This window comes from Pogona vitticeps, chromosome 4 (assembly GCF_051106095.1).
Source record: "Pogona vitticeps strain Pit_001003342236 chromosome 4, PviZW2.1, whole genome shotgun sequence".
NCBI classification, from domain to species: domain Eukaryota; kingdom Metazoa; phylum Chordata; class Lepidosauria; order Squamata; family Agamidae; genus Pogona; species Pogona vitticeps.
In genome coordinates, this window is record NC_135786.1 from 50,441,358 (window position 1) to 50,453,854 (window position 12,497).

Consider the following 12,497-nt stretch of genomic DNA (forward strand, 5'->3'; position numbering starts at 1 on the left):
GCTTAGAAGCTTCACTTATCCAGACAGCAAAGTAAGCTCGACTAGCAGCCTTCAGCCTAATAAGGTAATGGTTAGTCATGATCCTGACAGCTTTCCAATTATATTCCTTTGGGTTCCATCCCCAGTTGCACTCTAGCCTTCTCCTGTTCTGCTTCATAGCTCTCAGCTTCTGGTTAAACCAGGGTGCTGGACAAGCTCTGCAATGGAGAGGGCGTCAACAGCCCTGGTGGCAGCGGCAAGCCAGCCATCAACCAGAGCCTCGACAGGAGCGCCAGTCAGATCAGCCGGAATCCCTCTCATGGAATCCTGGAATCCAATAGGATCCAGTAGGTGGACCATTAAAATATGATTCAAAGAAATTCTTCAAGACCACAAGAACTACCTCAAAAAGATGGAATCACTATTCCTCTCAAAATGAGCACATCTGGAAGTAGTATGCCAACCCTCCTTCCCTGTATAAGCCAAACATCTATTCATCTATTTCATGTATTTGTATTTATGCAAGTACAGAGTTGCATTCACTATACTTTCCATATCCAATCAATAGATGTTCTTTATGCCATTGTTAAAGGCCTTATTGGCCATATTTTCCTTGATGCACAGGAAAATGAGGCTCAGATGTTAAATTAATGTGCAAGTTGAGCTTATCATCCTAAGCGTTTATCCTGCAATCTAGTTTTTACTGGGATGCAAAAGAAGATCAATACATTAAATGATTGCATAAATTTAAAAATTAAAAAAGTAATTAACATGAGGTTTAGATATTAAATGTGCTCAATGATTCATTCATTGGGACTAGTTTTCCCGATTGTGTTCTTGGCTGTCTACAAGGCATCAACATGTAATATCTGTATCTTGTGTCTATAGAAACGTATCCTGTGACTCAGACGTATTAATGTCCCTGGCTACTTAATTAGGCTCCTCCAGCAGTGTTTCTCTGCTAGCTACTTCTATGGGAGTTGGACTTCCATTTTCTTTGCAAGGATGTACTTTGCAGTAGAAAAGCAGATGCTCTAAGTCTGCATCAGAGGAAGAAATGAGTAATGAATAATGCCTGCATGAAATAGACAGTAGTATTTGGCAAAGTGCTATGCATTATAGGTTAAACCATGTATCTGGCAAAGAAACTGAATCCTCCCAGATCTTTTTGTGACATTCACATCTTTTCACCCTGAGTGTCCATTGATTATTCTCTGCAAATATGTTCTAAAATTTGTATTATCTATTGTTCAGTGACAGACTGACCATTTAAGCACTACTGCAAAAGAAATGCTGCCACAAAGTGTCACAGAGAGAGAAAGAGCTGCATATTTACATTTGCAATGTTACAGATACATATACAAATTTAGAATTAAATATGATTTCTAAAAAGAATAATAATAATGCATATTATTGTAGTGATGATATAGGATAGCGGTTCATGAACCTCAGATAACTCAGGTGTTGTTTGACTGCACTTCCCAGATGGCTTCATCCCAAGCTCAGCTGGCCAGGATTTCTAGGAGTTGCAGTCCAAGTACACCTGGGTTACCCAAGGTTAGGAACCACTGCTATAGGGATAGATGCTGTGATTAGGTGATCTGTGTGCCTGCTTAGCCCGATGTCCAGCACTAATACTGGATGAGTTACTTAAAGGCTCCTATTTCCCTGGCTTAATGGCTCTCTGTCTTCAAAGACATGGATAAAAGAGTGGGATTGAATGTGTCGGGAAAGCTGAGAGTAATCCCATCAGGATGCAATACTCTGCATCAAATCTGGATTCCCAGCAGGGTTAAGGCAAAAGTGGAGACACTAGGCAAAGCTACATCAGCAAAAGATAATTGATAGTTCAAGTGGTGATAGAGGTACAGACATTCTTGAAAAGCAGCTGCTGTACAGCAGCAGGACTCGAAGGTGGCCTGCTGGAGGATTTTTCAGTGAGAACAGCAATGACATACAAGCTAACATTTGTTTGTATTATGCACAGGAGTATCATCCCTACAAATCCCTCATGTTAAATCTGGCATTCACATAACAGAATTAGAAATCAGGAAAGAGAAAAAATAAAGACTATTAAGAGTTGTATTCTTTGTAGCTTAGAAATGAATCTCCCTGCCTTTCCTGCTGCACAGCCATTGATTAAATCCTCAATGTTTTATTGCTGCAGAAATACTAATTTCAATTCCAGGTGAGAGGAAGAACACAGGTCAGTGAGAAGGGATAGAAAATGTAGAATAGCAGACATCCTGCTGTTTAAAGATGGAATAAAAGATTACTGCACCCAAGTCCTTTTAGTCCCTTATGTTTTCCTTTCCTTTCCTTTGCCTTAAGAAGCCCATGGGGACTTTTTCTGGTGGATGGGAAAAATGGGGGAGAAATAAAATAGGACAATCAATTATGCAGACAGCTGCTGGCATCTTTCTGTCCCATATGCGCTGTTCAATCTATGACCTGGCCTTGCTGTTTGCCCTTCCTGAGTCACAAGATAGGGGTCTTCATGGAGAAGGGAAAATGCACAAACATTCCCCCAGACCAAGACCAAGTCAGGATGTGACCAAAAGGGCCCAAAACCAGAAAGCTCTGTGTGTTCTTTATTCAGATGCAGAGTAGGTCAAGGCACTCTGTACATCTCTGAGGCACAGTATGGCATTCCCAACTGATGTGTACAAACGCAAAAGCTGGATAGTGAATAAAGCTGATAGGGATAGATTCATGTAATGTCAGAAAAAACTGCTATATGGATGTCATGGACCTCCAGGGAGACAAATAAGTGGGTTCAAGATCAAATCAAGCCTAAACTTTCACTAGAAGCTAAAATGGCTAAACTGAGGCTGTAATGCTTTGGACATATCATGAGAAGACAAAGGTTACTGGAGAAGACAATAAGGCTAGGAAAAGTGGAAGGTAGTGAGGAAAAGAGGGAAACTAAACATGAGACAGAATGACTGAACAAAAGCACCCAGAAGCTTTCGTTTGCAAGAGCTATTAATGGTAGGACCTTTCGAGATCATTCTTCCATAGGGTTGCCACAACTCTGAACTGACTTGATGGCACATAACAACACTATAATTCAACTGGACTTGGATTTGACATCACTTCATCCAGAGCATGCTTTCAAATAGAAACACAAAACTGTTATAGCCTTTTGAAACACTTACTGTTCTCTGAAAAGAGAAAACACATGCCTATCCTGCATGCTTCCGAAGCATAAGCAGGAAAAGAGGTATGACAAACAGCCTCCAAAGGGAAGCCCAAGATACCTCGATCATGAAGGAGGTTTTCCCCGGGTGAGGCTCATCCATTGCACTCCGGGTGTGCTGACCCCTCTGATTTCCCCAAACGTGGGAAACACAACTGCATACTAACTCAGGGAGTTGCAGTAAAGGTTGGAGTTCAATGTGCAAGTACTCACATAAATAAAGTCATAGGTTCTCGGCTGTTTTCCTCCTGGTGGCAGGGTGGAAATGCCTTGCAGTTTGTCCCAGGGTGACTGTTCTCTCTCTCTCTCTCTCTCTCTCTCTCTCTCTCTCTTTCTTTCCCCCCTGATAAAGAGACCTACTTACAGATACTGCTTTTACCTCTCCTCTGCAGATCTGGGAGAACAGGAAGCACAAGCTTTGTGGTTTTGATGTCACGAACCTCCCCCAACTCCACAGTGACTGTCCAGAGGTCTCCATTACTAAAAAGTTAATTATTTCCACAGTGATGTAGGAAGGGCTAAAGGCCTTTCCAAAGTTCACCAGCTGGGAAATAGGTGGAAGTGTCAGCATCCTGCTCACCATCCCAGTAGCTGACACTCGTGCAGATACATGTCAAAATCTGGATTTTTTCTAGACCTAAAGCTGCAAAGATGATGGAGATCACAGAGCTCCAGAGTGAGTATGATCATAGCTGTGAGAGTTTATTATTCATAGATTATTAGTATTAACTCAGAGAGTGTCATTGGGCCTAATCAAGACTTTTCTTTTGTCAACCAAATCCTTAATTATGGTATCATAATCTCTAATTTAGAATTTAGAGTAATGGGGGCGAGTCGACTAAACTTTCTAGAATTCCCCAACCTATGTGGTTGGTCTGCCATCCTACAATCTTCTGGTTTCTGAGGAAATGAGTGTTCACAGCCTTAAAGGTGTCACTGTACTTTATTTTTTTTTATCATTACAATTTTCTTATAGTCCAAAAAAGTGATTTTTGCAAATTGTGCTCTAGTTGCAGTTATAGTGGCAAATGTTTCATAGGAACATTTTAAAGCTAACATTAAAGAATGTGATATTGGAGAAAAAACTAAACTATCCTCTTTGCCTCTGATCCCAAAGAACAAATGTCAGATGTCTCTAGAACATATTTGTGAGGAGGGTATGATGCCTCCCTTGGAAAAGCCAAGAGGAATTACAACAGGATTACACCTGAGAGGCATTAGCAGATAACAGGAACTGGTGGGAAAGTTGTTTCCTTTTGTTTTTCATAAAGAAATTGCCAACATTCAAAAAAGCATATTATTATATAATTTGCTATCATTTATATTTTTACTGCCTGGGGAGAGGCTGCTTGTGGAATTTTCCTCCTCCTATGTCAAAATAACATGGTTGGCTTTGAGTATTTTGCAAATTACTCCACTTGAGATCTGTACCCACCTCCTCTCTGGTCAAGGAGATAGTAGACAAGCGGTGAAAGGAACTGATTCATAATCAACAATGGTCAGAGAAATAAAATACAAACAGCTCAAACTATCTGGTGTCTTACAGCACCATCCAGGCTGTACACAGAATGCAGGAAAGGGAAAAATTCTATCCATCCTGTGAAGAACAAATTAATCTACATCACCAGATGTTTGGAATAGACATGTTATTTTAATTAAATATTTTACAAAAGATCGACTATACATGTTTGCACTTCTAATAATATAAAAACTTTGCCTTGCTGGAAACTTAGCTCAAGACTGTGTTGATTTCATTTTTCTTTTTGCAGTGCTTTTTTATTATTGCTGCATGCAAGTGCAGCTGATCTTCTGCCGCAAAGCAAATCAACATTCTATAAGGCAATTCTAAAAATGGGGAGCAGTGCAAACAAAAAAAATTGTAACTTGTAAACTGGACTTCAGAGCAGCACCAAATATGCAATAGTTGTCACAGTCTGATTTTGCCTGCATTGCCAGCAGGAAAAAGGATGCCAAACTTTACATAGCAAAAGGCAAGCCTGAATGTTGACAACACCCATGCCAGCAGTCAAGATGGTCTATAGCAGTGTTTCCCAGCCTTGGGTAACTTGGGTATTTTTGGGCAGCAATTCCTAGCAACCCCAGCGCAGCTAATGGTGAAGGCTTCTGGGAGTTGCAGTCCAAGAACATCTGGGTTACCCAAGGTTGGGAAGCAGTGCTGATACAGGTGTTGTCAACATTCAGACTGCCGTTTACTATGTAAAATTTGGCGTCCATTTTCCTGCTGGTTACATGGACACGATATTGTGCACCAATATCGGGGCATTTCCAGATGTTCTGAATCTTGAGTAAAGACGGCACGAACTGCCAGTTCGGTAGTTTGTGCCTGTTTGTTTAAAGGCTGAACAGGTGTTCGGTACCTCAAAGCCCCGCCTCCCAGTGGGCACCCACATAAAGGCAGTGCCCAGAGAAGGCTTTCCTTCTGGAGATGATGTTTCAAAGTCTCAACATAATTATCCATCTGTCAACTCTAGAACACTGCTTTTAGAAAAGCAGCTTTCAAAATTCCCTAGCTAATATGGCTGATCTTTATGTTGACTGGGGTTTTTTGGAGCGCTGTTTCCCTCAGAGATAACTTTTTCAAGTCTCATACTCCACACAGACATCAACTGTATTTGCTCTCTGTGTGGGCCTCCTTTTCTGATGGCAAAAGGAAGGCAGGTTTATGTAGGAACAGGAAGCTTTTCAGGTATCTAAGTCCAAACAACCTCTACCAGTAGACTTTCCACTACACCACAAGCAAGACTTTTCTGTTTGTTAGGGGGTGATAGTGATTATACCCATGTCATCTGTTGCAGAGATTGGCGTGGGACTCATGGGCTTTGGGCTATTCTTCCTTCTTTTTGGAATGATGCTTTACATGGATGCAGTGCTCCTGGCCTTTGGAAATGTAAGTTTTGGCTAATGCTCCAGGTGTTGTCTCCTCCAGACAGGCAATAAGTTTTTTTATTTCATCACGTAAAATATTAGGTTAGTTTCTCTCCAGTACTTCAGTGCTCCAACAATACTTAAGGACTAGTGGCCATGCTGGCCAAAGATTTCTGGGGGTTATAGCTGGAAAATAATTTATCCATGTTTTGGATTAGAGGTGTGCAGATTTGCGGACTAGAGTTCCAAAAACACACATCTACCCACCTCTGTTCTAGATAAAGTTCATCCAGCTTGTATAGGGATTCAGCCTTCGTATACAGCAATTCACAAGATTATATTACATAGAGCTCGTTGCTTGTGATAACACTCTAACAAAACCTATGGAGTGTTTTTGTCCTTGTCCTTAGATCCTGATCCTGTCTGGTCTGGCTGTTATCATTGGACTAAGAAGAACTTTCAGTTTCTTCTTTCAGAAACCAAAGCTAAAGGGAACGAGTTTCTTTCTGGGAGGCATAGTCATCGTTCTGCTTAAATGGCCTCTCCTGGGCATGTTGCTGGAGATCTATGGCTTCATTAACCTCTTCAGGTGATTAATCCAACTAAAACCATAGATGTATTCTCGAAGGCTTTCATGGCCAGTATGCAGTGGTGGTTGTAGGTTTTTCGGGCTGTCTGGCTGTGTTCTTCTGTGGGAAACTGCACACACATAGGATAAGGCCAGGGCCGTAGCTAAGTGTCCCTGAAAACAAAGACAAATACTATGTTTCTACCTGATCTTTTTCCCAAGTCTGGCCAACTTTGAGGTTTCCAGTCAATCCCAGTATGAGATCATTGTTGTACATTCCACTACCCTTCTGCACCTGAAATAGATTTGAACATATCATTTCATGATGGCTCAGAAACCAAAGTCCCATCCCTAGATACTAATGTTTCTAGCTAGAATCCTAAAATCCAGATCATTCATGCATATCTACCATTTCATTACTTAGCATTTCCCAACTTTCCACTTTATGTGGAAGAAAAATATGCATTTAATACATTTTTATTGAGATGTATTTTGTGTGCAATTGGTATCTGTGATACAAAAGGTACATCTGCAGTGCATCATCTTAGATGATTGATTCCTTCCACAAGTCTTCATTCTAAGGCACAAGCAATTTGATTACAATTCCCAAACTATAGTAGAGGATTTTCACATTGTCGTCAGGTCTACATTTCAAAACCAGCCTGATTCACATCTCCTATATGTCACATTGCAATACAAAGTTCACACTCTGATTTTTGAGGTGCAAGTCTTTGATCCCAGATCATACCAAGATGCATATTAAATGCATCTTTTTCACTGATAGTATGCATTGAGAAATGGGTACTTTCAGAAAAATGCATTTAGAAATGCGTATTTTATGATATGATAGCTTCAAAAATATTGATGAGATACATATTGACATAGAATTTTTAAAAGCAATAATCACAGATTACTGCAGAGAGATTTAGGAATGAACACATGAAAAATCGCCACAGCATGAAAATATAGCCCTAGTGCAAATTGTTTCACAAGATGAAACATCTGAGGACTTGCTACTGCTCAGTCAAAGCCACAGTGCAGGAAGTGCCATGGGAAAAGTAGTAAAACTTCTCACTACAAATACTTAAAATGTCACCCTATGCTTATTATACAGTGGGGTCTCTACTTAAGAACTTAATCCGTATTGGAAGGTGGTTCTCAAGTTGAAAAGTTCTTATGTTGAATCTGCATTTCCCATAGGAATGCATTGAAAACCATTTAATCCGTATCTGCTCTTTTCCGTCCATAGAAACTACAGTGGAACCTCTACTTAAGAACTTAATCCGTTTTGGAATGGTGTTCTTAAGTTGAAACGTTCTTAAGTTGAAGCAAAATTTCCCATAGGAATGGACTGAAAACCAATTAATCCGTTCTGGCTGGTTTTTTTTTGTTATGTAGAGGTGCGCTCATACATTGAAGCATTAGTTCCCATAGGAACTAATGCAAAGCTGGTTAATACGTACTCTACCACTAGGGGGAGAATTTTTTTTTAAACCTAAGATGACCTTAAAAAAAGAGCAGGAAAAGTTTTTTTCCTGTTCTTGTCTTGGATTTCTGTTCTCAAGTAGAAGCAAAATTTAGCAAATGGAGCTGTTCTTAAGTTGGATTGTTCTTAGGTAGAGACATTCTTAAGTAGAGACCCCACTGTAATGTGCATTGCTCAGCACAACCGTGGAGTTCTCATGCCACTTCCTCAACACTACACATCTACTTTCTCCTTTTGATATTAAAACTAAAGAGAGAGTGATGGTGGGGGACCGAGAGAGACAGAGTCCTTCAATGAAAAACCAATATTGTCTTGCCTAGTTTGGCTTTCTAGTTCCTTTTTAGATCATAATTTTCAGAATAATTAACAATACTTCTTTTTGTCTTCAGGAGTTTTTTTCCAATTGCCTTTGGATTTCTTGGATCATTAGTGAATATTCCATTCTTGAGCAAGGTAATGGAAACTTTGGGGAACCTGTTATTCTATGGGGAAAGTACCATTTTAATTGCGTGATTTAGTGCAAAGTCCAGTGTTTCAGCTGGTTTTTTTTTAAAAAGCCTTTTTCCAGAAGACCTTCCATTGTTATCTCTAATTTTAAAAAAAATTAAGGATGTGTATTAGCACCAAAATTCGAATTCAGAATTACAGCCTTTCAGATGCCCAGATATCTGTAACTCCACAACAATCAATATGAATACTATAGTCATTATTTTCCCCTATAAAAAAAAACACGGATTTTCCTGTGTCCTCCGACACCTTCTCAGTGACTGAGTCGAACAAACAGAGTGCCCACCAACAGCCATCAGTGCCTAAGTATTGGGAAATGACTGTAATGGGCGTACTGATTGAACCCTAAACAGAGGGAATGCCAGCAGCATTGGGGAAGCAGAAGACAGGTCGCACTTGGGAGTGGGCAGCATTGCCAGAAAGAGTGGAGCAACAGATAGCTCGTGGTGGGTGGGAACTGGGTTAACTGTATGGGGCACAGGAGGAATAGCAGTTGGGAAAATGAAGGAGGCAGAGGGAGGGCACAGCAGACTGAAGCATGGCATACCTAGTATTCTGATCAGAGTGTGCCATTCTCTCTTACTTAAAGGGGACCTCAGGAAAGTACAGCAATGGTAGTTTGAGCTTTAGGAAAGTAAGTTTTTCAACAGATCCAAGTTCCGGGCATTAGTGGCATGGACTGATGATGTCCCCTGTGAGAGCATTCTCTCATGGGACATACTAGTTGGTGGGCAAGACAGCAGTCTTACTGTGATCTTGGCCAGATCTCCCCAAACGGACTCCTCCCCAGCCCAGTCAGACAACAGATCTGTTTTCTGGTTTGCAGGGCTCTTGCATATATGCCCCTAGCTCTGCCTCTGCCATTTCCTTCCTCTGGGGTGGTTCTCTGGAGGACAGGACCCTGCCATGCTAGTCAAGACAGTGTCCTAAACATCTTGCCCTATTGTTGCAGAGGTGAGGGACCTGGAGTCTAGGATACAAGTGCTGGTACTATTGTTTGAGGTCCTGTGAACATTGCTAATTTCGTCCTGCTCTTTTTTATCCATCAGTACTAGCTGGATGTCTTTACTAACTGCTGCTGCATATGATGGAAAGTTGGCTGGCAGTACCCTCCCCTACCCCCGCTGCTTAATATTGATTGCCTGCTGTTTAATTCAGAGGTCCAAGAGGTTGCTAGAACATACTCTTCCTTATTCTACAAGTCGGCAAATCTATACTGGAGCATGTCCTTTAGCTTGCTGGCCAGGGCTAACATTTCAGGCTGGAAAACATTATGCTCTCCTACTATGGAATCTCCTATCAACCTAAACTGTCCCCTTATTATGCCCTCTATCATGCCAGCCAACCACAAGAACATTGGTATCGCCTGACTAAGGATAGCTCTCAGAAGAGAGGATAGCTCTCTCCCCATCAACGTACTCTCAAATTTTCAGCCCCACTGGGCAGAGCTCTGTCTCTCTCTTGCATGGGTCCGCCCCTGCGTGCTGGGCTCCATCACAACTGGAACCTAATGCAATTGCTACATGAAGAAGACAGCTGCATGGAGGGAAGGAGAGTTGTGTGCACTTGCACATCCAGCTTAGCAGGAACCCTGCTCCCCGCTAAGAATCTTTTTTGCACTCTCAAAGCTTCAGAGGATATAAAACACATGACGTATAATGTCCCACTCTTCTGGGGCAATCTGAACTTTTGACTCTGCCACTCAGGATCCAATTACTTGACTCTCAGAAAGAGAACTTTTTAACTCTTTCATGGCCAAACAGGCATTACAAAAGGATTCTGTGTCTGGTTATAAAAATATTTTAAAATATTTTTAAAAGAATAGAAAACGAATTTTCAGAAGCACAGTTGTTTAAGTTGTGTGATTACTGTTTTTTGCTTTATGGCTGGGAATAGTCTTACTCAATGTTAGCAGAACTTTGCTGCCTATATCTTGTCCTAGTTTCAACTATTCCACCCATCTTGTCACTATACACTTCTCAGGAAATCACTCCAGTATGCCTGAGAAGTTGGTTTCACTTTCACTATTTCCAGTCTAGCAAGCAGAAACTTAGCCTTTTGCTTTCTAATCTATAAGAGTAAATGGGACTCCAAATATTAGAAATTATTATTACAGATATCTGAAACTATCAAATTTGGATTCAGATATTTGGAACTAGTCAAATATGGCATTTGATCAGACTAGATTTTATGCTCAGAAAAAGTCCTTTCATAAGTTACCTTGTGATGTCTATTCCTGAGCTTTAATTGAATTGTCCAGTGCCAGGCAGGCTGCTGTGTGACACAGAGATGATTGCACAGTAGAAAACAAAAAAAAGCAAATACTCTCCACAGCCACCTCATAAGCAAACATCAAGAATTCTGAACCTCACCCATGAATTTCCCCCTTTTTTGTGTGTGTATGAATAATTTATCTTCTATAAAATTGTCTGTGAATGGTCAAAACTCTCCTGGGAGATTTGGGGGGGGGGCTATTTACTTCACAGTGCTATTTGCCTCTAAGCATGTGACTGGCTATGAAAACAGATCCAGCAACATATCTGAGTTTATTTACACAACCTTTCTGTTATAGGTTCCATTCTTTTTATAGTAGGACAGCAATATGCAGAGGATCAGTTACAAGCCCCCATCCCACAGGTGCTGAAAACTGTGTATAACAAATCTGATACATAGTATCTGTCTCCCTCTAGTAGAAAGGCCTGGTAATATACCTTGGAAATGCATATTTCGGGGCGGGGGGTGTTATTTAATATTTTCAGGCAGTGGGTAAATGAAACTGTGGGTAAAGCTTCCACAGATACAGCAATCCGACCGTATACTTCTTTACAGTGATTGTTAAGAACTTTTTTTCCTTCCAGATGTTCCAGAAAACTGGAGACACCAGTTCTGTGGTATAACCCACATGAATGGCCCATGCCAGGGTCAACTTTCCATCCTACAAGACAGAAGATGTCCCCACCCCACAAATGCAGCCTCACAGTTTACACTTTTAGATGCACCTCTATGGTCAGCTGTAGGAATGTGTATTGTAATTGGAAAGAATTACTCAGAGGCCTTGATTGCATGAACAGTTACAGTTGTGTGCGTAGGGTAAGGATCCAACACTCTGTTGCTGGTTCATCAGGATCTTTATAAACGGTTTTAGCGGATCCTACTACAGGATGTAGAGAAAGCAGCTAACTGAGCAAGGTGCTCTCCGAAGAAATTTTGTGTTTAAACCTTGCTAACAAATTACTCCCAGAAAGACCCATGCAATTGATAGCTTTACCATTGTAAACAGCTGCAATGGACTGGGTATATAACATTTCTGATTTCTTTTCTTTTCCTAGCAAGGCGGAGAATTTGTCATCTCACAATATTTTGGGCAGCAAACCCTAATACTGTACCCCCAAACACTGGACATCTTAATTAGTTCTGATGAAAGTCTGTTGGCCTCCATGTTGTTGGATTTAGATTCCCCCACCTCTGTGGAACACATTGATTTCTTCTGTCCCTTCTAACCTCTCATCAAATATGTTGTGCAATTTTTTGTTGGACTGTAAAAATCTGCAAAAGGTTTTCATAGACAAAAACTGTGAGATCAACATATCCCAAGTTAATATATCCTACTGCCTTCAACTATTTGAAATATCCATCAAGAGATATACTAGAATAAGATCTACAAAAGATAAATTAGAGTGTGATCAGATGACTGCAAAGACACAGACTTGATTGCATGGGAAAAAAGATCCCTTTAATGGGAGCAATGTCCCTTAAAGCAGCCCTTCTGTTTGCCAAAGAGTCACTCCAGCCCACGTCCCCAAAAGTAGAAGCCCTAAAGGTAGACCAAAAAGGTCCAGCTTGGACATGGATCAGGGCTGGGCTGGAGCACA

The 12,497-nt window shown here is 40.9% G+C and overlaps 1 protein-coding gene across 1 annotated transcript; it reads left to right on the top strand.

The window, feature by feature from the left end:
• The first annotated feature begins 3,716 nt into the window (after positions 1 to 3,716).
• Positions 3,717 to 12,079, top strand: GOLT1A (golgi transport 1A). Its single transcript, XM_020798073.3, has 5 exons — positions 3,717 to 3,854; positions 5,995 to 6,086; positions 6,475 to 6,653; positions 8,508 to 8,571; positions 11,484 to 12,079. Exons 1-5 carry the CDS (start codon positions 3,830 to 3,832, stop codon positions 11,520 to 11,522), a joined length of 399 nt encoding a protein of 132 aa, XP_020653732.3. The 5' UTR covers positions 3,717 to 3,829; the 3' UTR covers positions 11,523 to 12,079.
• The last annotated feature ends 418 nt before the right edge of the window (positions 12,080 to 12,497 follow it).